Source organism: Piliocolobus tephrosceles, chromosome 2, assembly GCF_002776525.5.
Source record: "Piliocolobus tephrosceles isolate RC106 chromosome 2, ASM277652v3, whole genome shotgun sequence".
In the NCBI taxonomy this organism is placed as follows: Eukaryota; Metazoa; Chordata; class Mammalia; order Primates; family Cercopithecidae; genus Piliocolobus; species Piliocolobus tephrosceles.
The window spans coordinates 51,614,157-51,641,833 of NC_045435.1; the positions used below are offsets into that span (position 1 = coordinate 51,614,157).

The 27,677-nt window shown below is 40.1% G+C and overlaps 1 protein-coding gene across 19 annotated transcripts in view; it reads right to left on the bottom strand.

Annotated features, from left to right (window-relative positions):
* Nucleotides 1–456: 456 nt before the first annotated feature.
* The window catches only part of SETD5 (SET domain containing 5), an 81,979-nt gene continuing 54,758 nt past the window's right edge, over nt 457–27,677 (bottom strand). For 12 of the 19 annotated variants that reach the window (XM_023218546.3, XM_023218540.3, XM_023218539.3 and 9 more), the window contains 8 exons: nt 24,533–24,662; nt 14,229–14,476; nt 10,047–10,103; nt 7,699–8,169; nt 5,124–5,425; nt 4,019–4,152; nt 3,449–3,537; nt 457–3,106 (listed from right to left, as the gene is read on the bottom strand). In XM_023218546.3, coding sequence (XP_023074314.2) covers nt 2,498–3,106; nt 3,449–3,537; nt 4,019–4,152; nt 5,124–5,425; nt 7,699–8,169; nt 10,047–10,103; nt 14,229–14,476; nt 24,533–24,662 — 2,040 coding nt within the window. In that variant the 3' untranslated portion in view covers nt 457–2,497. The remainder of the gene's footprint in view (nt 3,107–3,448; nt 3,538–4,018; nt 4,153–5,123; nt 5,426–7,698; nt 8,170–10,046; nt 10,104–14,228; nt 14,477–24,532; nt 24,663–27,677) is intronic. The other 7 variants (XM_023218548.3, XM_023218549.3, XM_023218547.3 and 4 more) reach the window with 3 other exon arrangements.

The following is a 27,677-nucleotide window of genomic DNA, read 5'->3' on the forward strand; positions in this document are numbered from 1 at the left end:
ATGAAACAATTAACTGTTAACATGGCAATGACTATTTAAAATTATATACTAGTTTAGGTCTCTCCTCTATTAGAATGTAAACTCCATGAAAGAAGAGACCTTACTTTGCCCACCCTCAACCAGCATTCTAATCACCATAAGCCCAGCACCAAAAACAATGTCTGGCATTGTTTGTGAATGAAAAAGAAAAAGACCAATGAATAGTTGCTCCAAGATCAGGAACACTACTCAAGTTCAAGGCAGTTTTTAATGTTCACTTGCCCTATTGCAGGGTCTGCCTTCACACTGTCCTGACTGCAATCATAAAAAGCGAAGGAAGGTCAGACAGTATTCCTGGCCCCGTTATGATGGGGAAAACAACTCCACCAAGAGCACATTCTCCTCAGATAAAAATGGCATTAACCAGGTAAGGCAGGGCCACAAAATTGGACAAAGAAGTTCTCAACTTTATGATTATTATGGTTAAGAATTTTATTATCAAAATTATTACATCTCTTGTGAAAGTTCAAATGTTACAGCAAGGTGTAAACACTCCACTTGAGAAAGAAGTGATACTTCTTCCCTTCCAAGAGTTCCCCCCACCCCCCCGCCCCTACCCCCCCAAGAGGTCTGGTCTTGACAGCACCCTGCCCACACAGAGTGGCTGGGGTCTCTGCACGTGCCAGGCAGGGTGAGGGCCGCCTGCCCGCTGGCCTCTCCCCTTGGTTAATAGCCAAGGGGAGAATGCAAACCCCAGCCCAAATGGAGAGACATTTACATACGTTTTATATAATATACAAAGAAACCAGCATCCCAGGCAACATGATTTCCACTCCCAATGCTCTCCCAGACTGATGGGTTTGTGGGGGAAACAACAAAAAGAAAAGTACTCTGCTGAGGTCTCAGCATTAAAAAAAAAAAAAATCTCCCCTCATTTGAGCAAACACCTGATTTCGATTTTGAAAAGTGAAATTTTGTAACAGTCACACACAAAGAGAGAAGACTGTGCATATGATAGTTGTAGGACAGGGTAGAAAAGAAGGGGATGCAAGAGGCTGGGGGAGAAAAGGAAAACAAATTAGAGGGAAGGAAGGAGGGAAACTCACAGTATTATCTTGTCCAAAAGAAAAGAAGGTCCACTGCAGCACCAGGGATTACACCTGTCATATATTCACTACCCCTACCATGGTTATAACTGAATACAAAATTAGATAAATAAAAACACGCCAGATATTACAGTAAACAAGTGAAAGAAATAAGCTGGCAACCATATGGAATTTAAAAAGATTGTGTACCCCACCTGGGCTGGCTCCAGGGCTCCTCCAGGGGTGTACAACAGGCACAATGCACTGATGGGGAGAAGCCGGTCTGCTCTCGTCTCTCATCCAGAACAGTGTTAGGGGTGTGGGTGGCTTGGTAACTCTTTCACTGGGCCCACTCTCACATAAGCATCCCCCAAAGAAATGTGGGGCGGGCCCACACACAATCACAGTCCTGTCGGTGCCACTCCACAAACCTATCTTCCCACTCTTACCCTGCAGTCACAAGTGCATGCTCCCCAATTATGGAGGCGGTTCTGCTCATGGGATCATCAACTCCTGATTAATTGGGAGTAGAAAAAATAAAATTCGAAGCATTCCCAAACCACTCGGTATCCTTCCTAATCAAATTCATTGCCAAAAGCTGGTAAGTAGCAATGCAATTGGCCTATATCCTGTCTCATTCCTCTTTTCCTTGTCTACTTACTTCATGGGTTACTGAGCTGCGAAATAGCTTGGGAAGGGGGAGTAGGATAGCAACAGTTGGAGGCTCAATCTACTCAGATAATCTGCTCCCGAATAATCAAGAGCTGACCATGAGCGTTTCTTCGAAGAGCCAGGCACCCTCCAGTTGGTGCAGGTTCCAAGCTTTACTATCCCTGCCTATTTCTTGATGATCTTAAGACACAGATAGGCAGTATTCTTGGTGGACACACATTGGCCAGATACCTGCTTTTGGAATGGTTGTCTTAGGATGAACATTTATATACCTACCTTTTTTCTTAAGTGCATAAAACCCTAACAGTACTCAGATGGCTTGGGGCTTTTGAGATTGGCTCTTTTCACTTTTTTTCCTTTGAAAACTTTTTTTTTTTTTTTTTTTTTTTTTTAAATTTTAAAAAGATGTCCTCACTGCACAAGTGACTACAGGCTACAGGCAAGGATGGGAGACGGAGGCTTCAACACAACTCATTGCACTTAGAACCGTTACTAACTGAAACACCATTTGCTTGTCAACAATGTACCCTTGACAGCAGGGAGAAACTTCTTTATAGTCTCTGCTTCAGACAAGATTTACATCTTTCTCCAAGGCCAGAGGCCAATTGTGACCACAAGTCTTGTTTCTTGTCCACCAGACCCAATCCTCTGGCACCTTGTATCCCCCCTTCCCCAGCAATATGCTCGGCCTAGGTTCCAGAGGCAGCTGGAAGGAAGCAGCTATGGGCTCATTCAGTTCTGTTTGCCCAAATCCAGAAGCCCTAGGAAAGTCCTGTCTGAGTCTTGACTCCTGACCCTTGCAGTGGCTGGAGTCGGTACTGGTGCACACCCCCACTCCCACGGTGTGGGTAGTGCTGTGAATTGGAAACCGCAGATACCCTGGAGGCCTGGTAGACAGCTGACTGCCCAGCACTGGGCAGACTGATAGTCCGTAAGTCTGATGGCAATGATGACCTAGAGTTCTGAGGAAAGGAGGTGGAACTCAGAGTTCCTGTGCTGGACTGAGAAACCGAGTCTGAGGTTGGCGAGTCTGAGGGTCCCTGCAGGGTAGGGCTAGCAGCACTAGAAGGGCAGCTCCTCCTTGGAAGATTGCTGCCAGTGCTGTTTCCAGAATGTGGCTGGCTGCTAAAATACCCTGGTGTCCCCGTAAATGGGGCCAACGAGTCTGTGGACACAGGGTGGGCGGGGCTGGAATAGGACGTGGAAGAGAGGGATGATTCTGAAGAACCGTGAGAGGGGGGGTTTCCAGGTCTCAGTGCAGTAGTTCGATAACTGTATCCTGGAGATTGTGTAGGATGTCCTCTGAAGGGGGAGGAACTCTGCTGAAGGAGGCTTTGTGATTCTGTCCGAGGACTATCACACTGCAGGAGCTAGCAAAGTTGGGAGGAAAAGAATAAGGAGGTGAACAAGTCCCTTAAATGGCTGACTTTTAATATAAATGGTGAACATTTATAATACCCTATGTTTTTTTTTTCTTCATCTTTTAACCATGTATTCTTTTTAGGAAACCAAAGGCAGTAAAATGTCTGTCTTTGATCACCTTATTCATTTTCTGGCATAATTTATTACCTGAGGGCAAGCAGATGATGACTTATTTCCAAGGTTGCTGAAACTATATGCAAAGACAGCATCTCAATGGCAAAGGATGGCCAAGACAATTTGGAACCCAGAACACACTCCTACGTCTAGATATCAGCAATTTCTCATCTCACCTGGTAGCTGTATCTGGAAGGGCTGTAAACAGTTGCTCCTTTAGAGAGTGCTGAGCTCAATGTCTCTGGACCTTCTCCATCTGCAGGGTCTGGAAGGTAACACATAAAAAAAATCAACTTGGCTTCTTAGAATAAGAAACAGCCATTGTTCATTCAAATCACCAATGCCATCACCAACCCATGTTGCTCTCTTTGTGACAAATTGGGTGAGTGCAGCATGCCAGAAGGGCAAAAGGAGTGGTTAATTATGGGCTATGTTCTAAATGCCTGATCTGATTCCCGTCTCCTTCTTTCTCTTCATCCTTCATCGAGGTAGATTTCCAGGACTTTGGAGAGATGAGAGTTACAGAAAGGTATTCCTTGGGGAAAAAAGAGCAGACAGAGAGCAAGCAACGCTAGATCTTACAAATGTTGTAGCCCAAATGAGCATAAGTGGGCTAGAACCTAGCATACGGCAGAGTCCAACTGCATCAGAAACTGACTCATCTCAACTCAGTACTCAGCATGAACTGTACAGGACTTGGCTCATGTGTCCCTGAATGTGGTGGCAGTAGAAGGCCATGGGCTCACCTGAGTCTTTCTCTGTGATGTTACTCTCCCACGTGGGAGAGGGCTCTCCCTTTGGGGCCACCCTCACACTGCTTCGGAGGACCTTAGGGATGCTTCCTCCTTCTCGGAGTCGTTCTACTGATGTGGGAACCATCCTGTAAAGGCAACAGGGTGCAAGTTCAAGCCACAGGACTTAACCAAAACAAATGAAGCCCTAACCAAGGTGCACAGTGTATTTTCTTAAAACATCCTCTTAAACAACACTTTCTTCAGAACCAATTTAAAACAAGGTTATTTCCTCTGCCTCCAACTATGTCAGGCACAAAAGAGAAACATCATCATCATCATCATCAACAACCACCACTTTTAACAACCACCACCACCACTTCAACAACAACAACAACCACTTTTAAAGAAAAAGAAATCAAGGAAAAAGTGGATTAAAGATGTCAACTTCCCTTAACCCCCATTTAAAAATGTTAAAATTTCTCCTTTGGGAACTCATGTGCCTGATACATAGTAGTGGTTTAATAAAGGTTTCATAGATTAATGAACATTAAACATATGAGCCAGGACTCTTCTTTCTCAGACTTATTTTTTCAGTTCAAGATCCCTGAACTCCTGTGGTTCATTCTCTATTTCACACATTTGATCCTCAGTATTTGCCACCAGTATTATTCATTTTTAAATTTGTGGTCTCCCCTAAACCAGACAAGTCCTTTCAGAATGTCTTCTTGCTCTGTATATACTAACTATGTGGAAGAGAGACATTTGTTGTTAATTCATGTGGAACTTGGCTGGATTCTTGACTCACCTTTCATGTGAAATGAGAAATAGAAGAGGCAGTATTAGTGCCCACCAAATAAAAGAGCTCATCTGCATCCATAACTACATGTCATCCAAAGCGCTGCTCCACAGGCATGTTGGTAATTCTTAATTCTGCAAAGCTGGGGGGTTGCAGCTGACACTATTAAATCAGCTGAACAGGACAGATGGTACTGTTGGCTGGCTGTCTCAGATGTTCCCATCAAGCGTTCCCATAGATTTTAGGTAAAACTGGGAATGATCCTAGATATATACTCCCCCCACCACCAGTTTAACTATAAAACATCAGATATAAACTTACCACCTACTGCTGATATTCTCTTGAGGTCTGCAGTGAGATGAAGAAGTGCCTCTGGAATCTGATGGGCTTACCGCCTCCAAATGGGACATAGAGGAATGAGATGGGGAGAATTTTTTGTGAGGGGAAGATGGGGTTCGGGCTGAGGATCCCTGCACACCATGGGCACCAGTGTCAGAAACGGAGTTACTGCTGCCTTGCCCAGCTCCTGCAGACTTGCTTTTGCTCTGGGCAGAGTCACCTCCCCCACCAGCAGAATTTTCCTTAGCTTCTTGTTTCCGTTTTCGGTACTCCAGCAGGGATACCTAGAAAGGAAAAAACAAACAAAAAACGGTACTCTAGCTGGATATCATTAGTTGATCACTAGCAACAGGGAAAGAAGGAAAGATGGTACCGTAGTAAACCACTAGCCAAGCCAAGCCACGCCAACAAAGCAGATACCAACCCTGACAACTTTTTTTGGGGGGTGTGAAAGAGATCTGAGCACAGCTACATATTTAAGACAGCTGGAAATTGGGAAGAGGAAGATAATAAACTAGGAGGTAAGTTTCTAAAGAATGTTTGCCAATTAGACCACCACGCTTTTTTCTGTCTTCAGAGAAACTTGTGAGGCTACCGTTACACAGTAACAGAAGTGTGCTATCATAGTTATTCGCAACAATGGGAGTACCCAGAGAAGGGACAATTGGAAGCTTGTCTAGTTTAAAAAGCCTCCAGGTGACTCTGATGGCTCTTCTGCACTCCTTGGGAGCCCCTAGAATTAGCTGTTTGAGAGCATGAGAGAGAGAGAGAAGCAGGGAGAGGAGAAGAAGAAAATGGAGGAGAGGGAGGTAGAGAGAGAGAAGGAAAAAAAAAAAAAAAGAAAAGAAAAAAACCAATGCTCCAGGGTACTTAAATATGCTCAATTTTTTAAGAAATAAATAGGAATTTATTATTGTTTCTGTCTTAGACATAGATGTAATTAATGTAAAAAGAGGAAATTATTATTTCCAGTTTATACTTTTAGCAAGCTAGCTCTAGAAAACAACTTGGTAACTTCTCCCCAACTTCCCCTTCATCTCCCTAACACTTGCTCATTCTTTTCTGACAGCAGACCCCCCACCCCACCTTGCTGACCATAATCCCTGCCCTGCCTAGTACACCTCCTCTTTGTTGTTCTGACACACTACTTACACAGGCCGTAGAATTCACTACCGTGTCTTGATTGCTCCCTGACTAAACTATAAGTTCTAGGAGGGCTTTTTATCTTAAACATCCAGCACAGAATTTGGATATGCTTAAATTTATGCTTAAATATGCCCAATAAATTTCAGAAGTGTTTCTGAAATAACACACTATGATTTCCATGACTTTTGCACATAGTAAATATTATAAAACCAGAAATCTAAAGATTGTTTTCATCTTTGTTTCTGGTAGTCAATGCTGTTCATGCAACAATCTTTGAAATCAATTACTATCCTAATCCAAATTATCTGCCAATGTTTCCTCCTCCTTCTATCCCCTTAGGGTTCTCATTTTTCTGTGCAAATGTAACAAATATAGCCAGTTTTGCATATGCATTTTCTATACATAATTTTGGAAAGAAGTTAATAAATTCTGGTAATGAGTATTATTATAATGAAAACATAAAAAACCACTAGGTTTCATTTCAATGAGGACTCTACAGATGTTTGGCTATTACATGGTACTGTCCCCTACACAGGACATTCAGCATCCCTGGCCCTGCTCAATAAATGCAAGTCACTGGGATAATTCAAAACACTCCAACACATTCCCAAACACCCCTAGTTGAGAACCATTTATACAAAAGCACATTTTTGGCTTTATGACTTCTAGATCAGGCATTACTTAGAAGTGGAGTCCCCACCCATTAGCAAGCTCTCTATGGCCTGGCCCAGCCCAGCACTCTGCACTTTCCTCCTGGCTCTCCCAGCCTTCCACCTGATACAACAACATCCAACTGTTTGCACCACACTGCATGCCTGCTGCCCGCCCAACGGAGTGCCACGTAATTACCTGTTCTACTCCCTCTACTGTAACATGCCTTACCCTCATTTGTTGGTTGGCTGACTCCTACTTATTGTTTGAGATTCAGCTAAATCAGTAACCTGCCACCTCTCTCTCTAGCCTTATCTCTCAAACTGGGTAGTATCCTGGTCCTTCCATTTACTAGCTGTGTGACCATGGGAAAGTTACTCAACTTGCCTTAGCTTCCTCATGTGCAAAATGGAAAACTGCCTATCTTATAGGCTTACTGTGAGGATAAAACACATTTAAAGAGCTTAACACAGTGCCTAGAACTTGGGACACACTAAATAATAGGTAAAATTTCTTTTTCACTATTCTAACCTCTCATTGTCTAGCAAGTGTATGGCACATACAGGCATTTACATTTGCTGAATATTTACAACACTCACCAAGTTGTACTGAAACAGCCTGTCTTTCACTGGATATGGCAGAGACTATGTCTCACTTGTTTGAGAATAGTGCAGAACACATAGCAGAAACTTACGAGTATCTACTGAATTACTTGGTTAACATTCTTGAAAAGTTCACCGATACAACATGAAATACTTACTTTTTTCCTCTGTGGTGGGTTCTGGGGGGCAGATGGGACTCCTTCACAGGCCCTTTCACCACCAGGTGACAAGGATCCACGAGAGAGGTCTTTCATTAAGCCATGTTCATATCTGCTGGAAAATCCTTCTGCAGGCGAACAATATCCCCCATCCAAATGTAAAGGCTTCCTATCCCCCACTAGAGGAGAACCTCGATACAGTCCATCTGCTCGAGGCATAGCGTTCAAAGGGGAGTAGGCATACATCAAGTTGAACTCTGTCCGAAATGCCTGGTCTGAGTTTCTCACGAGGGTCTGATGTCCATCTCCACTTCTGCTTGGGAAACCAGTCTCAGAAGTGGGTCCGATGGAGGGATGAGGAGCCAGGTCAGAATGACCAGAGTTGAGTAGGGAAGGTCTATCAGCACAGCTGTTAGTGTTGGAGTCAAGGTATCCTACTTTTGCCAAATCCAGGTCTTTTCGGTGACAAAGCTGAAAGAATAAAAATCAACGGAGACATGGGGTAGGGGAGAAAGGAAAAAGTCAAAGGGCAGAAAGGAGGGGAGGGGGACACAGGTGAACAGGGAAAGATAAGAGGGATGGAAGTAGAGCAGATAAAGCCATTATATTCTGTAAAAGTCCCACGTAGCAACAGTGTATATAGGCCAGAGTACTAAAGAATCCCGGCCTTTCCCAAATTGCTTTCAAGTCTTTCTGGATGGGAAATACTGGGAAAGTTAGGTAATTGGCTAAATGTGACTATTTTGCCTGCTTAGCCTTTCATCAGGTTGCTGAGTAACCTTGTACTACACTAAGGGACAAGTGGTATAATAAGGAATTTACCTTAGCCCCATGTACACTACAAAGGTGAGACTGGTGTCTTAAGATAACTGGCTTCTGGGGTTATCAATTTCTAAATTAATATTGATGCAAGGTGGGGGGGAGGGAAAAAGGTGGAGGAAGAATAAAGTAGACGGAAAGGCAAGTATTTAAGTTACTGGTTCAGTAAAGGAGGATGGCATTAAAGACATCAACCAACCAGTTCTTCACTCACTTTCACTGTTAAAGAAGGTGTGTTTCTCATACAACTTTCTGGCCACTCAGTTCTTCTTTCTTTATCCTCTAATGTATGTCAACATACCACAAGACCACTAATGCTCATCACTGCAGATTCTGAAATGCTGAAATGTACCAAAAATAAACCCCACCTACTATTTGGTTATCATAACCTCCAAACTTCCAACACTAGGTCAACTACAGCTAACCGCCTACAAAGAATGGTACCAGAAAACCAGATACCATACCATATCAGTCTTCAAATTATGCTATCTTAGAATCTTTCAACAACTGAGGAGAGAGAGCTTTACTTTCCTAATAAGCTAGTCAAAACACCAAAAAAATCTCTAATATACTAGTGGAATACAACCTTTTTTCAGTTTCACATTAACCTATGAACTACTACTGATTCAGAACTTACTAGACTGTCACTGAATTATGCCCTAATTTTTTATTGGAAGGGGGTGGGGTTAAAGTTCAGTTGAATATTTCTGAGAGACTCTAACTTTCTCTTCAAGAGAAAAAAGGTCCCATGTATTAACAGATTCAGAGTTCATTGTTATTACATCTGAAAGCTTATAATAGAAACTCTAGCACTAAAATCTGAGTTTGACATATCCACAGCAGACGGGTTTGTGAGAAAACCACTCTACTGATATCCTAAGAGATAACACTTGTATAGTAACCATATCCTAACCATTGCAGAATGGTGGCCTGTGACACAAAGCCAGGGACTCACTTGGTTTCCTTGTGCACCCAGTAAGGAGCTACAGAGAAAATGCAGGAAAGCTGAAAGACAGAACGACTTTCCCTTCCTGAAGAAGCTGCTCAATCTATCAACCAAAGGCCAAAACATCTGGTTTATAGAGCTGTTAGATTAACCCTAGAACAAAGCATAAGTCACCACCCAACTCAAAAAATAGCTCTTACCAACTTTTGACTCAATTTTCCTTATTTATTAGCCTTTCTTTAACAAGGCTCCTACCACATATCAGCATCTTGACTTCTAGATTCTATTCTTTAATAGAACTCCAGCCACCCCCTCCCCCAAACAACAAAAACCAACCCCACCAAACACACACACACCACACACTCACACACACCCCTACTTCATTTTCCTCCATCTACATTGACAGGCCTGTGTAGTCACAGTCACACAGGAAGGCTCATTTAACTTAACTGTGACTGAGTGGCCGCCCTCCAGCCCATCACCCCACTCACTCAGATCCCCAGCCCTCCCCACACACTCAGGAACACATTCATGAACACTCACTCTCAGCCTCCAAGTGTGATTGAGATGGTGTGATAACTACCTCGGGTGACAGGGACTCGGGCCTATGCGCAGGGGAACTCTCAGGGGAGGATATGTTCTAGAGGAGGGAAAAGCATCTTGTTATTATTCATCTACTCGAAGTCAAGAAGCAAAACAAAACAAACAAAAAATAAAAGCAAGCATAGATGTTAGCCACAACTTTTTTAGGGGGCGAAGAAGTTGAATAAGAATGCATAGGGGAAATAATTAACTGCAGAACTCATCTCAATGGACAGAATGACTTGTTAAAATGCTTCCTGGTATCTTTGAAAGCATTTAAGGATAAATTGGTTATAATATTTCATGCTGTAAGTAAACATCTCAAGCACATATAAGGAAAGAGACTGGTGAAATTTTAGTGTTATACGTCTTTGTATTTTAGATGAGAGTTTAGCAACCTATAGTATTTGTTATTGAGGGGCACCCTACCCCTTATTCCTCCTTAGATGGACCTTGTTCCTTCACCCAATGCCTCTTCTGCTTGTCACATTTCTTTATTCTCTTATATGCCTCAGGTCCTCCCACTGCTATCCAGGGGGAGACGTTAGTGTGCTGGGGGCTAACCTGGTTAGGGAGATGGCCAGTTCTTCTTGAATGAGTTACAGGAAATGTGACTGATGGAATCCCTAGCTCACAGGCTAGAGGTGGCTCTAAGCATAATCTAATTAGACCTGAGCCACCCCTATTAATGTTATTTTGTAAAATCCATTGTACTTTTGGCAACAGAGCAGAAAAAGCATGTATGTGTATACTTAAGTCCCTGCATCCTATAGAGGGTAGGATTTCACCTTGGGACTTTCAGGTGAGGCAGCACTCCCATAACAGAGACTGAGCAATGAGTGCTTAACGGAAAGATGTAAATGGGAACACGTGAAGAGAGTGATGGTGGTAGTGTGACAGTAATTCAGGGGTGCTAGGGCTGAGGTAAGGAGAGGGTGCCTAATGTAGACTCTGAATAACTGTGGCCTAGGTGGCAGGCATATCCTGAGGTAGGGGAAATGAGGCTGCTTCAGCAAAGCAGGGTTTTGGCTGTGAATTTTACTTGGCATGGAGAGTGAGTGGGTGGTGTACATCTATGTGTGAAATGGTGAGTGGAATATGGCTGTCAGGGCAAGAAAAGGAGGGGAGGCTTATTCTGGTAGAAAGGAGAGGCTAACTAAGCTTGCCCTCCCAATGTTGCTTCCACTGTTCTTTCTAGATGCTTTCCCCTCCTGAAAATCTTGTTCTGTTCTCTTCTACTGTTTATCTTCTTCCCTTAGCACTTAAGGCTTCTTACCATTTTCCTGAATGCTTTTTTCCTTTTCAAAAATATCCGTCCCCAAACTAATATGGTAAAGTGGTTTTTTTTTTTTTTTTTTTTTTTTGAGACAGAGTCTCCTTCTGTTGCCCAGGCTGGGATGTAGTGGCGCAATCTTGGCTCACTGCAACCTCTCAGGCTCAAGCAATTCTTGTGCCTTAGCCTCTTGAGTAGCTGGGATTATAGGTGTGTGCCACTGTACCTGGCCTAAGCTGGTCTTTTTTTTTTTTTTTTTTTGAGACGGAGTCTTGCTCTGTCGCCCAGGCTGGTGTGCAGTGGCCGGATCTCAGCTCACTGCAAGCTCCGCCTCCTGGGTTCACGCCATTCTGCTGGGACTACAGGTGCCCGCCACCTCGCCTGGCTAGTTTTTTGTATTTTTTTTAGTAGAGACGGGGTTTCACCATGTTAGCCAGGATGGTCTCGATCTCCTGACCTTGTGATCCGCCCGTCTCGGCCTCCCAAAGTGCTGGGATTACAGGCTTGAGCCACCCCGCCCGGCCTTAAGCTGGTCTTTTAATTAATTATTTTTAGAGATGGGATCTCACTGCTGCCCAGGCTGGCATGTAGTGGCACAATAGCGGCTCACTGCAGCCTTAAACTCCTGGTCTTAAGTGATCTTCCTGATTCAGCCTCCCAAGTAGCTGGGACTATAGGTGTATGCCACCACACCTGGCTAAGTTTTGTATTTTATTTCTGGAGAAATGTGGTCTCACTATGTTATCCAGGCTGGTCTCAAACTCCTGGCCTCAAGCAATCCTCCTGCCTCAGCCTCCCAAAGCACTGAGATTACAGCTGTGAGCCACCATGCCCAGCCTAAGCTGGTCTTTATATGCGAAACCTTTTTGATATTTCACAATGTGTCACAGCCTTTGATACAAAAAAGCCTTCCCACCTCTCTGTACTAGAACACAGCAAAGAGTATGGCTATTAAAATGGTGATTAGAATGGTTCAGGGTGGTGAACTCTGTTCTATTATTGATGAGAAAGGAAAATTTTCCTTAAATTGCAAGTGAAACCATGCCTTGGACCTTTTACTATTTAGTATTTTCCTTCCCTCCTGGTATTCTAACATTAAGGTTGGACTGTATTATTAAAATGATCACCAATTAAAAAAAAAGAAAACCAAAACCACTTTATATTTGCAGTGTTTAATAGTTATCCCAAATGCTACAAGGGATAAGGAACACACTGAGTACTGAACCTGCTTGTTTTGGAAAGTGACTTACCTTCCAATTTTCTTTTTCTTTCTTTCTTTTTTTTTTTTTTAATGAGACGGAGCCTTGCTCTGTTGCCCAGGCTGGAGTGCAATGGCACAATCTCGGCTCACTACAACCTCCACCTCCCGGGTTCACGCCATTCTCCTGCCTCAGCCTCCCGAGTAGCTGGGACTACAGGTGCCTGCCACCACGCTTGGCTAATTTTTTGTATTATTAGTAGAGATGGGGTTTCACCATGTTAGCCAGGATGGTCTTGATCTCCTGACCTCATGATCTGCCCGCCTCAGCCTCCCAAAGTGCTGGGATTATAGGCGTGAGCCACCGCGCCTGGCCTCCTTCTAATTTTCATAATCCCACATTTATAATAAAGTCTGTATTGATAAAGTATGAAACTCTATTCCTATAATCGTACACCCTCCAGGGAGAATTCCTCTCATGATACCTTACTGTAAAGCTCTAGGTGCCAACTGCAAAGTCAATTGCAAGTAGACAAAGTTAGAAAGGCTTGAATCAGCTGCTGTATTATCTGGCTGAAAGAATTCCATAAAGAATCTGGTAAAGAGTAATTTCCCTAGATAACTCATATGTAACCAGGAGGTTTTTTCCCTCAGCCAGAAAGAGGTCGGCTCCAAAAGTAGAGATCTAGGGTAAGACAGAATATAGTTCTGCTTTCAATGTTGCTAGCTACCTCTTAGTTACTCATATAAAAATCCAAGTATTCTGAATCCTCATACTTGGAAAAGCTGAATAGGAAACATAAGATTGGTTAGGACGTTCACCTTTCTCAAAAAACACATCCGGAGAAGTGCAAGCAAGGGGGCAGAGCAGCAGAGTGTGTTTAGTGGTCAGAACAAATTTTTCTGAGAAGGAAGGAAGAGACAGTGTCCATTTTAATTACAAATCAAAGTAACATGCAATAGATGAAGCGTTTTAAAAAAGTATACATGGATTCTATTGAAACCTGCTGTCACCCGAACCTGAACACTAAAGTGATTCAAAATCACTTTTTGAAATAGCTGAGGCAGACATTTCTAACTTAATCCCACAGTGAAGGTAATAAATTTGTCTCATGAATACATGTTGCTAGTCTCCTGTCTACTTCTCACTCCTAAGACATTATAACAAAGAGGGAAAGTAACCTGGAGTGGAAAAAACCTGCATTCGCCATAAGCCATACCCCAATGTTTTCTAAATCTCTGTTCACTAAGGCCACAATGAAAATACCAAACAACCTGGGAAAGACACTTCACTTATTTAAAGGCCTAGAAACGAAGACACAATCAATCAACATCATCTGTGCTCTCAGGCTGGTGTTACTAACAGATACTACAGGCAGCTAGAGGCCTATTTTGACCAAAGTTTACAGTAAAGATAACGATGGAGATCTAGCATGCTTACTACCTAAACATATGGAGACTGATGGACTGCATGCAAAAGATACACAAATGGGATCTGTGGTAGCACTATGCCTATTTTGGGAAGTATAGGGGCTGCCAAGATGAGAGGCGACCAGGTAATAGGCCACAATGACCCTGAGGTTTCCCATTCTCTTACTGAGATGGGGAAGGAAGATAGTAAAGAAATATTTGGAATGGTATTATATTTGAAATGAGAAGGTACAAATGGTGATTTTCATATCCAGCACTCCCGGCAACCAAACCCAAATCACCTCAAACTGCAGAGGAGTGTTGCAGCGACTAGCAGTAGTAAGAGATGTGACTGGTGAAAACATGAGGCTGTATCCATTTCGACACTCCTCTTCTCCTGGGTGAGATGAGCCAGGCGTGGCCAGCTGGGGGCTCTTTGAGCCTGAATTGAGAGGGGGTGGTGTGACTGGAGACAGAGGCCGAAGTAACTTGGTGACATTCTGCTCCATCAGATAGCGAGACTTCCATTTCTTTAATGGGCTCAACAAGTCTGTGAAACACAAAGCTTGGATGAGAGTTTGAAATCACAGATTAATTTAAGGCTCTACAGTAAAGCCATTAATCTGTAATCTACAATGGCTCTTAACTGTTTTCTGCCTCATCCCATTAAGTTATCTCCTCCAATCAAACCAAAATCCCAAAGAAACTCTTTAATTACCACACTTAAAATAATTCTGAAAACATTCTATCTCCCAAATTCCAGGTAAATCGAATGTGACTGATCTCTAATTTAATTTCTACCAGTGCAAAATATAAAATTCTTTCATTTATTCATTTATTTATGTATTTATGAGACGGAGTCTTGCTCTGTCGCTAAGGCTGCAGTGCAATGGTGTTATCTTGGCTCATTGCAACCTCCATCTCCCGGGTTCAAGCAATTCACTGCCTCAGCCTCCCGAGTAGCTGCGATTACAGGCACGCACCACCACACCTGGCTAATTTTTGTAGTTTTAGTAGAGATGGTGTTTCACCATGTTTGCCAGGCTGGTCTTGAACTCCTGACTTCAGGTGATCTGCCCGCCTTGGACTCCCCAAGTATTAGGATTACAGGCCTGAGCCACTGCTAAATTTCTTTCTTTTACATTGAGTTTCTGAAAAGTCTTCATTACTGTGTTAAAGTTACTCTCTACTAAACTGCTATATCACCAACTAAAGGTACTGGGATGCTAAATCCAAATTCCTTTCACCATCTCTCATATATTGTGTCCCTTTTCAGAAGCTCTTTCTATAATGTTCTTATATGATTTCCTGATCCACGTCTAGCCCCTTTTCTACCTAAAAAGCGTGAAATGATTTCTACAGAAACTTCTCTCAACCATTAAAAAATTAGGTTTATATTCTTTTCTTTTTTGACTAGAATAATCCTACTTTCTATACTTCTTAGATCCACTTAAAAAGCAAGTTACTACACTTAAATATTTTAGTAACCATTTAGGCCAAAGCACCTTTCTCACTTGATTCTCAGAATAAAAATACAGTTTTATTCATTTACAGTTAAAAAGATACGTATTTATTTAATACCTACAGACTACTCAAGTAGGTATGAAGGGAAAAATGGTCATCAGTCTATTTTCAAGAGGCTTAAAATTTGTAAGAAATAGAAAGAAGGCCAGGTGTGGTGACTCACGCCTATAATCCCAGCATTTTGGGAGGCTGAGGCAGGCAGATTACTTGAAACCAAGAGTTTGAGACCAGCCTGGCCAATATAGCAAAACCCTGTCTTTACTAAATACACAAAAAAGACTAGGCAGATGTGGTGGTGAATGCCTGTAGTCCCAGTTACTCAGGAGGTGGAGGCACAAGAATCACCTGAACTCAGGAGGCAGAGGTTGCAGTGAGTTGAGACTGCGCCACTGTACTCTAGCCTGGGTGACAGAGCGAGGAGACTGTCCCAAAAAAACAAAACAAAACAAAACAAAACAAAAAACCAAAAGCAAAAAACAAAAAGAGAACATATTAGTAAGATCAAGAAAGGTGATCATATTGCTATGCGCTAGTTTAAAAAAAAAAAAAGCTGTATTCTAAATGATTATTATATACTATGGACTATGCCATGTGCTTTACTGTGAAATATCTAATTTTAACAACTCCATAACAAGCACTATTATTAACATCCCCATATTAAAGGTGAGAAATTTGATGTGTGGAGAGAGACAAAACACGTATTCTTGCTCCCATCTATCTACATTCTTAATTTTTGTATTTTTAGTAGAGACGGGGTTTTGCCATGTTGGCCAGAATGGTCTTGAATTCCTGACCTCAAGTGATACACCCACCTGAGCCTCCCAAAGTGTTGGGACTACAGGCATGAGCCACCACGCCTGGCCCCATCTTTCTATAATCTTAATCAATAAAGTATATCCCCAAGGCTTGGTGGATGGAAGGAGTGACATTTATTCCAGGCCTTCAAGGAAAATTTTTGGGTCAGGAAGATTATCTGGAAGCAATGGTCAGTATGAGACTAGTAACTGGGAAACCATCTGGAGTTAATACAGTAGTTAGCAAAGAGTTATGAGGCACTAAACTAGGGTAGGAGATGTTTAGATGAAGAGGGAAGAATAAATGCAAAAAATTATTGAAGATGTGTATTTTTCCTTTCTGATATCTCAGAATTTTTAATATTCCTAGACTGGAAGTATATTCACATTTTCCTTTTGTTCCAGACACTAAATTTTCTTTCCTTCTTTTAAAAAGTGCCTAGGTATAAAACAGAAACAAACATGTAATTCATGGCTTATATTCGGAATAACTTTTACATATTTAATATTTCAAGGGTCTTAAACAATGGAATCTTTCAGAAGATCTCTGTACTGCTAGGTCCAACACTATAACTACTAAAGTCAATTATGTTAAGTGATGAAGTTAGTTGTAGAAAAAAGTTAGAAGATACAGGTGAAATCTGCCATGTGCAAATCAATGTACATGGCATTCATTCAACATATATTTACTGAGTACTTATTATGATACTGTATTCAACAAGAGACCTGATGTCTGCCCTTAAGAAGTGTACAGGCCAAAGAAGGCCAAATAACTTGTCTACTTTTTGTCTTTTTTCTGCATACATAGTTTCCAAATTTTATATGGTCAAATCTATCCATCTTTTATTTATTTTTTTAACCTTTACTCAAAAAAATAACCAAGGTTATATAAACATATACACAACCTGAAAATCATATCCACAAATAAACGCATGCTAATATCCTGGTAAATTTTTATCCAGACATTGCTTCACTGACTCTTGCCTTACCTACACTACTCAGTAACTATTTTCACTCAGAAATACATGGTCAACATTTTTTTTATGATAATGAATAGAAATCTACAGTTCAGGTTTAATGGTTGCACAACATTAGTATTATCAAAATTTAACCAATTCAAGTATTTTTCATATTTTGCTATTAGAACAAATGGCTACATGTAGGATTATTAAATAAAAAAAAAATCTACATATGTGCAGTAACTTTATATTTAGTCCTGTGAGAACTGCTGGCTCCTGTTCTTTAGCCTGCATTCTACTGGGGTGTTGGGGTCTTTTTCTTCATCTGTAAGGGCTCTTTAAATAGTAAGAATGTTGACCCCTTGTCAATAAAATTACAAATGTATTTTCCCAGTTTACTGATTGCCTTTCAATTTTATTTACAAGTCTCTGCTATATGTTTTGTTTCTATTTAGTCAAATGGACCACTTAATTTTCTGCTTCTGATATCACATCTTTGCTAACCCACCCTGATATTGTAAAAATGCCAGCCTATTTTCCTTTTATCTCCATGTTTAATTTTTAATTTAGATCTTAATTTAAAAAGAACATATTTTATTTCACACTGACAAACTGCCATTAAAAAAAAAAGGAAAAAAGAACATACTTAAGTATGGGGTAGCAATTAATCCATTCTTTTCCTATAGCAAATAGCTAGCACCTTCTAAAATCTTCTGTAATTGTAGAATAACTATAATTTTCCCATTAATTTGAAATATCATATTTATCTTATTAGATTCTTACATATACTGGGTTTATCTTCAATACCAGCATACTTTTTACTAAAATTGTTTGGGCAATTCCAGTTATTCTAGTCTAGTTCTCCAAGATGTTTTGGCTATTTTAGCAATGAACTAACTATAGAAGTCATTCAATGACCATGCTCATACTATTAAAAAAAAAAAAAAAAGGTTAGGATTCTGATTGGTGTTACATGAAATTCAGGAGTAGTTTGAGAAGCATTCTTATTCAGGAACATGGCATAATCTTTATTATTCACATATTGATTTATGTCCCTCTTCATCTAGATGTACCACATGTCTAATTAAGTTTACCCTTCAGCGTTCTTTAGTTTTTTTTACTACTATGAAAAAAACATATCTCCCCCTTTGTTATCTAAATGTTATTAACATTTAAAAAGTTTACATACTTATTTTTTATCCAGTTACTATATTAATCTCTACCAGTTTTTCAATTAATTCTCTAGGTAGATAATAGTATTTCTACATGATAACACATTAGTACTCTTTACCAGTACCTTCTATCTCTTATGTTGATTTTCTTTTTTTGGGGGGGGAGGGTGGTATAATTACTTTGGCTAACAATTACAGACTACATTAAATAATAATGGTAATAGTGGGATAATTTGATAGCCAATTTTGATGTTTAACTAGTTTTCATGATGCATGACAACTGGCAATTTCTTCAGCTAGATGTTAAAAAATCATAAGTATGTTATTTTATCATTAAATTGATAACAGTCACTGTGTTATGACTTCTCCCCCATTTGACCTGCTAACAAATGAATGTCATTAAAAATTTCAAATATTAACTTATCCTTACATTCCTAGAAGGACCTTAGTCATCATATATTATTCTTTTAATATTCTTACAAATTCAAGGTGCTAGTTAAGATCACAAATCTAATTCAAAAGTGGTACTATGCTGTTTTGGAGGGTAGAGGGAGTTAATTTGATAAAATGAATGAAAAATAAAATTTTCAATAAATACTATATGATACTCCATTACAAGTATGTGCACAAGCAGATAAAATTCCAAATTCTACCATTCCTGGGGTTGGAATTCAGATTATTTTTAACCTATAGTTTTTGCAATTGTTAATAACTAAGAATTAGTTATTCTAACAACCAATTCATTCAACTTTTGAAGCTGTTGAACAAATCTGACTACAAAGTTTTGTCTCACCCACCAGGTTCACCTGACCTCTCGCCAACTAAGTACCACTTCAAGCATCTGACAACTTTTTGCAGGGCAGGTGCTTCCACAACCAGCAGGATGCAGAAAATATTTTCCAAGAGTTTGTCGAATCCTGAAGCATGGGTTTTTATGCTACAGGAATAAACAAACTTATCTCTCACTGGCAAAAATGTGTTGATTGCAGTGGTTCCTATTTTGATTAACAAAGATGTGCCTGAGCCTAAAGTGATTTAAAATGGTCCAAAACCGCAATTACTTTTACACCAAACTTATATATAAATTTTGGTTTCTGTGTCTATCTCTGTAGGAAACATACCAAGCAGAACAAATGAATGACTACTAGGTTAAGGATTATGAATATTTTTAATGCACATGAATCTTATCAAATTGCTAGCAGGGCTCTCCTGTCAGTTTTACTGCAAATCCTTTCCCCAATGTATTAATCCTCTATTAATTCAGAGGCAGTACAGACACAAAAACATGGTTAATACAGATTGAATTATTTATTATTTTTAGAGATAGATGTCTTGCTGTCATTCAGGCTGGAATACAGTGGCATTATCACACCTCACTGCAGCCTCAAATTCCTGGGCTCAAGCCACCCTCCTACCTCGGCCTCTCTAAGGCTACAGGCAACACACCATCATGCCTGGCTAATTTTTATTTTTTGTAGAGATGTGGGCCTCTCTCTGTTGTTGCCCAGGCTGGTCTCAAATTCCTGGCTTCAAGTGATCCTTCTGTCTAGGCATCCCAAAGAGTTGGAAATTGCAGGTGAGAGTCACCATGCCAGGCCCAAGTTTGAATTAAAAAATATATATATATTTGAATGTGCCTAGAACTTTCTTTGGCAAAGGACCTTGTTCTTTTAAATACAGGGTTCTGCTGTGTGGCCCAGGCCTAACTTGACTCCTGGGCTTGAGTGATCCTCCTACCTCAGTCTCCAAAGTAGTTGAGAGTTACAGGCATGTGCCACTATTTTGTTCCATATATACATCCATTCTTGCATCAATATTATACTAAATTTAACTATTAGCTTCATACTAGAAGCTAGTCTTATACTTCAAGAGAAAGTACTTCGTTATTATTTTTTCAATTTTTTCTTATTTTTTAAAAGGTAGACTTCAGAATCATTTAATCAAACTCCGAAAACAAGGCAGTTTCATGGGAACTATATAAAAGAGAGAGAGAAAGTAATATATATATATACACATATATATCTTTCCATAATGAACATGAAATTTATCAAAGGTTCACATGTTTCATGAAAAAAAAGAAAAAGTAAAAAAGAAATTTCAATTTCCTCAGACTTTAAAAATATTTCTCAGTAACAGTTTACTCCATATATCCAACTAAGGTTATTCCTAGGCAGTTTCTTAGTTTTGTTAAATCTGGTAACAAAAAAATTGGTATTCATTTACTTTCTTAGTATATAAATGATTTTAAAAAATATATTTATACTTTTTATATATTTACTCTTCTATCTAGTACTATTAATAAACTCATTATTATAAAAAAATTTTTTTTTTCTTTTTTGAGACAGAGTCTCGCTCTGTCACCCAGGCTGAAGTGTAGTGGCGTGATCTCGGCTCACTGCAACCTCCACCTCCTGGGTTCACACTATTCTCCTGCCTCAGCCTCTCGAGTAGCTGTGACTACAGGTACCCGCCACCATGCAGAGCTAATTTTTTGTATTTTTAGTAGAGATGGGGTTTCACCGTGTTAGCCAGGATGGTCTTGATCTCCTGACCTCGTGATCCACCCGTCTTGGCCTCCCAAAGTGCTGGGATTACAGGTGTGAGCCACCATGCCTGGCCTAAACTCTTACTATTAATTCTAAGTTTTTCAGATGATTATTTAGGCTCTTATAGGAATACACCCACATCATTTACAAATAATGAACATCATGCCCCTGCCCTACTTTGATAATAACTTTTATTTCTATAAAGTTTCAGCTTTTAGGAACTTAGAATCTTTAATGTATTTATTTATTTATTTTTGAGATGGAGTCTCACTCTACTGCCAGGCTGGAGTGCAATGGCATGATCTTGGCTCACTGCAACTTCTGCCTCCCAGGTTCAAGCGATACTCCTGCCTCAGCCTCCTGAGTAGCTGGGACTACAGGCGCACACCACCACGCCCAGCTAATTTTTTTGTGTTTTTAGTAGATATGAGGTTTCACCATGTTGGCCAGGATGGTCTCAATCTTTTGACCTTGTGATCTGCCTGCCTCAGCCTCCCAAAGTGCTGGGATTACAGGCGTGAGCCTCCACACCTGGCCAGAATCTTTAATGTATTTATTAATACACAAATACTCTATGAGAGAGTATTCTGTTTAGAATAATGACCGTATAATAATTACTCTTATGGGCCTCATACTAAACTGAGAACTTTATATACATTATTCATTCTAATGTTAGTCCTATAAAGCAGGTATTGCTATTCCCATTTTACAGATGAGGCTCAGAGACTTTTTTCTTTTTTCTAAAGACAGAATCTCCCTCTGTCGCCCAGGCTGGAGTGCAGTGGCGCAATCTCGTCTCACTGCAACCTCCGCCTCCTGGGTTCAAGCAATTCTCCTGCCTCAGCCTCCCGAATAACTAGGATTACAGGTGCGTGACCAGGCCCAGCTAATTTTTGTATTTTTAGTAGAAACAGAGTTTTCCCGTGTTGGCCAGGCTGGTCTCGAACTCCTGACCTCAGATGATCTGCCTGCCTTGGCCTCCCAAAGAGCTAGGATTACAGATGTGAGCCACCACACCTGGCCTCAGAGACTTTTAGTAACATGATATAGTTAGTAAAGGGGACAGCTGGTTTTCAAATAAAGGTCTGTTTGATTCTCTCTATTATAGAAATCCTTTCTCTTTTCTTAATATCGCTTTGGTATTCTTGAAAAAAAAAAACAAAAGAGCCAACAAATAAAAATAATTCCTCAGAATTTATGCTACTTTTGTAGCAATATAACTTGCGCATTTGACAGCTGCTTGATTTTAAAAATCAAATATTTTCCTATGTTGCTCTTTAAGGGCAAGGTGTGTCCTGTGAATGTTTCTCACTGTTAGACTAGGGCAGAAGCTCAACAACAACAAAAAAGGCTGGTGACTACGAATCCTCATTTCCTTCCATCCAGGACATGTAATAACAAAGACACTTTTTCCATAATCCTTTGCTAGTCAGGATGTGAACTGCTATACAATCTCCTGTTCCCGACCTTAACTATACACATGCATTAACATGCACACCATAAAGATACACAAACATGATAGTCTATTTCAGCTAAGTTATATTCTTAATACACCTTAAAAGCCGTTAAAAAAGAAATAATATAAATGGAAATCTGGTACCAAGATTTCTTTTTTTTTTTTTTTGAGACGGAGTCTCGCGCTGTCGCCCAGGCTGGAGTGCAGTGGCCGGATCTCGGCTCACTGCAAGCTCCGCCTCCCGGGTTCACGCCATTCTCCTGCCTCAGTCTCCCGAGTAGCTGGGACTACAGGCGCCCGGTAGTTTTTTTGTATTTTTTAGTAGAGACGGGGTTTCACTGTGTTAGCCAGGATGGCCTCGATCTTCTGACCTCGTGATCTGCCCATCTCGGCCTCCCAAAGTGCTGGGATTATAGGCTTGAGCCACCGCGCCCAACCCAAGATTTCTTTATAGTACCTTATTTGACTAAATCTCCCTAATCTTTGGTGAATACCAGAAGAAAGTATTTTAAATAAACAGTATAATTTATCTTTCAGATAAATGGAATTTTATTATCCTGATATACAGGTGGTAACTTATGAGGTATAATCTAATCTAGAGACAGAAAAATAAACCAAATCCATAATTTAAAAAACGACAATTCACAGCCGGGCATGGTGGCTCATGCCTGTAATCCCAGCACTTTGGGAAGCCGAGGTGGGCGGATCACCCGTGGTCAGGAGTTCAAGACTAGCCTGGCCAACATGGTGAAACCCTGTCTCTGCTCAAAATACAAAAATTTATTGGGTGAGGAGGCGGGTGCCTGTAATCCCAGTTACTTGGGAGGCTGAGACAGGGAGAATTGCTTGATTCTCCATCTCAACAACAACAACAACAAAAAGGCAATTCACATTTTCCGAAATAAAATCTAAAAAGAAGTAAAATCCAAATGAAATAAGAACTTTAATAAAAGTTCTGATTTTAGTTGCAATATCTGCTGCTAAAAAATTATCTAATTAAATTCAAGTTCATTATATTTATTCAGCATGTTGGTACAACAGGAACAATGAGGTGGTTTTTTTAATGAAAATCTGAAATATTCTGTTTGTTGCAACCTGAAAGGTTGCTTTAGCACCTAATTTACTTTGGTATTTTGACTGTCTAATATTTAAAAAACTGATTTAGAGACAAAGTTATGAAAATCACAAAGAACTTTTCAATTAAGCTGATATTTGCAGGAGAAACTGTGGTAAAAAGATTGTCACAAAATACATTAAGATATCACAAGTGCTTTCAATTAGATCCTTTGCAAGTCACTGTGAAAACCAATGGACTAGATGATTTTTCATTGACATCTAGTTTAAAAATGCACAAGGACTTTAGATTTAAAGCTGTCTGAAAATTTTTTTTTTTGAGACAGAGTTTCGTTCTGGTCGCTTAGGCTGGAGTGCAGTGGCATGATCTCAGCTCACTGTGTAACCTCCACCTCCTGGGTTCAAGCAATTCTCCACTGCCTCAGCCTCCCGAGTAGCTTTAGGGAGGAATTACAGGCACCTGCCACCACACCCAGCTAATTTTTGTATTTTTGGTAGAGACGGGGTTTCACCATGTTGGCCAGGTTGGTCTCAAACTCCTGACCTCAGGGGAGCCTCCCATCTTGGCCTCCCAAAGTGCTGGGATTACAGGTGCGAGCCACAGTGCCCAGCTGTTCTTTCAAAAATTGTATGCTAATTATATAAGCCCCTTTGAAAACAATAAATTGATAATAATTTCTCACTTATTTCATTCATTTGCTGCTCCCTCAACCATGTCCCACCCAACTTAATCACTTAGAATTTTAATTATTTCCTGAATATTAGTGTTCCACCACTTTCTTGCCCTTTCCCCATCTTATAAATATGAATATAAATTTCCTAAACTTACTACTTTAAATGTATCTAACCTTTTTTATAACCATTTCTGCTGTTATCTGTACACTGTCTAGTCCTTCTTTGTCGTCCTGGGAAAACTGATCCCTGACTTGAGATCTCTCTCTTCCTCTGTAAAGACAGATGTAAAGTAACTATTTAGAAAACACGCCATTTTTTTTTGTATCAGAAGTACTCATACTGAAATTTTTTATGCAGACCTGAAACAATCATTGGTCATATATTCAGAAAGGTTTTAGATACGTACCTGCGTTGTCTTTGCAGATACTAGAAGAGCTACTATTCTCATTACTTTGGTATAGGTGCTGAGTTCTAGTCTCTTGGGGTACAGATGATGTTTGAGTCATCCCTTCTTCTAAGGCTTGTTTTATCCAGCGCTATAAGTGGAAAAGAACCAGAGAATTATCAGTAATTATTTAAAACCATTTAGTACACCTGTTTTAAATGTACATCAACTGGTGAGTGATACAATTCAACACACTAATTCAGTTACACAGTCAAGCATTTTATTGTCTTGTGTCTCAGCATATTGGAACATTGTCCTATCAATTCCTTTTAACTGACAGAATTGAGGAAAACTGGATTACATATAATGAGATCCCATCAAAAGACAAAAACCAATAAAAAATGATTACATCTTTTCACACTGTTTGGGATGGTGTAAAATGGCAAGACTTAGGAAGAAATCTTAACATTTATTTAGGAGAGACTCTGATCGTATAGAATAAAACTAACACATAAAATAAGTGCCTAGAAGGAAGATAAAGATCTCTTAAAAGTTGTCTGCCCCATGCTGGAGACAAGTGAAGAGGTAATAAAAAAGATTCATAGGAAGATTTTGGATGAGGATTAACAGCTCTTCACTACAGGTACCAAAAGGTTTATCTCAAATGAAATAACCTATGGGATCCCCCCTCCAACAAGTAGTTTGGTTAAATTATGCATGAATAATGCAAATCACAAAATGAACTTCTGTAGAAATAAAAAAAAGGGAAAAAGTCAAAAAGAAGACCTATCAGTCACAAGTTTTTGGTAGTAAAGATTAGAACAATAAATTGACGAGAAATAAATTTAGGCGAGATAGTAAGCCTGCAAAGATTAGGATAGTAAGATTATGCATCCTGTGGAAGACAGAAAATTTCTTACCTGTAATTGTGTTCTCTTAAGATATACAGTTGTAGGTTGCTCACCACTCTGTGGCTCTCCTGCCCTGACATAAGACAGATCGGATTTTGATAAACATCAATTTCTGAGTAAGACCCTCCCCCAACAGGAAGAGCAAAGGTGAATTATTATAATTTATACCTTTAGAGAACATGTATTACAGGTAAGTAAATATTCTCTTCACCAAAGAGAGCAATTCTTATAGATTTTCCCTCTTAGAAACCTAGGAAATAATCCACAAAAATTTTACTAAAAAAAAAAAAAAAATCTTATACCAAATGTCATTGTGGCTGGCCAAATGAAAGCGAAACTAATATTGTAAACATTTGGAAGGAAGAGTGAACAAGTATATAAAAAAGAGCTCTCAATGGTAATTTGAATTCATCACATAAATATTTTAGGATACAACCAGGTCTCTGAAAAGCAAACACAAAACAAAATAAAAAACCCCCAAGAATGAACTCTCTTAGATACAGAATATTGATGTAAAGATGAATTGTCAGAACCACAGAACCACACATATAAGCCTTAAAGCTTAGAAGAGAACTTAGAAGTCATCTTGTCCAAAGCACTCATTTTATAAATGGAAAAATTATGCTCAGGAGTGAAAAATCTTTTGTTACAGCCACCTTTAAGTTTTCTTTTCAAAGCAGAAAACAGACTCATTTGGGGTCACTGAGCTTTCCTATATGACTAATTTTTTAATATTTCCAGGATCTAGTAGATGTACTCAAAAAGAACTTACATTCTGGATCTGATGACTACAAAAAGGGAATATAAAACCAGAACAGGAGTATTCTAGAAGAAAGATGTTACCATGGTTAGCTATGAGGTGAAACACAGCAAATACGACCAAACCTACTCCTCCAGGTTCTGTTGTATAATTTTACAATATTTCAGGACTCATATAAAAAAGGAACACGGACATTTGTTTGTATCTAACAAGATACAATTAACCTCATGGATAATAAGTTAATTTTAAATGCAGCTACTCAGCAAGTTGTTAAAATCAAAAGAACATTTCTCCCTTCTCTGAAACTCTGTATTAAAGTATATTGCAAAAGAGTTTTCTGGGAGGCTCAAAGATGGATAAATGTTTTAAAGGTCTCATTATTACGGGGAAAGAACAAGGAAGTAATACAAGTTTTGGAGTCCAAAAGCCCTGGCTTGACACTTGGCTGTGAGGCTGGGCTCAGTGGCTCATATCTGTAATCCCAGCAGAATGGGAGGCCAAGGTGGGCAGACTCCTTGAGCTCAAGAGTTTGAGATCAGCCTAGGCAACATAGCAAAACCCTGTCGCTCCAAAAAAACATGAATATTAGCCAGGCATGCTGGTGTGCCTGTGGTCCCAGCTACACAGGAGGCTGAGGTAGGAGGACCACTTGAGCCCAGGAGGTCAAGGCTGCAGTGAGTCTGTGATGATGCTACTGCACTCCAGCCTGGGCGACAGTGAGACCCTGTGAACCCTCACTACCCCCTACCAAAAGAAATTTGGCTCTTGTCACTTACTAGCTGCCTCACTTTGGGCAAGTTACCAAACATTTCTGAGACAAAGCTTCTGGATATATAAATTTAGGAAAATGATTCCAATTTCATGAATAGTAAGTGAGACTATATACATGAAGAAAGCTTACAGTACAGTACTGAACACTCAGCAGGTTTTCAATGAGTCCTGGTTCAACTAAATTTCAATGTAATGTTTGGAGATTTACAGAAAATGCTCCAGTGTATAAAATGAAATATTAACATCAATGTAAAGCAGTGTTTCATTATCAGTCAGACTGGTTTTTCTTTTTTTTTGAGACGGAGTCTGGCTCTGTCGCCCAGGCTGGAGTGCGGTGGCCGGATCTCAGCTCACTGCAAGCTCTGCCTCCCAGGTTTACGCCATTCTCCTGCCTCAGCCTCCCGAGTAGCTGGGACTACAGGCGCCCGCCTCGTCGCCTGGCTAGTTTTTTGTATTCTTTAGTAGAGATGGGGTTTCACTGTATTAGCCAGGGTGGTCTCGATCTCCTGACCTTGTGATCTGCCCGTCTCGGCTTCCCAAAGTGCTGGGATTACAGGCTTGAGCCACCGCGCCCGGCCCAGACTGGTTTTTCTAAGAAGTCTGGAGACCAAATGCCCTATACACATTGCGTTTAGAAGAGGAGTTTAGAGAGAACAAGCTGAAACACTACCGAAAGCCTTGTTGGCCACTTATAAATGTTTTTTTTTTTTTTTTTTTTTTTTTT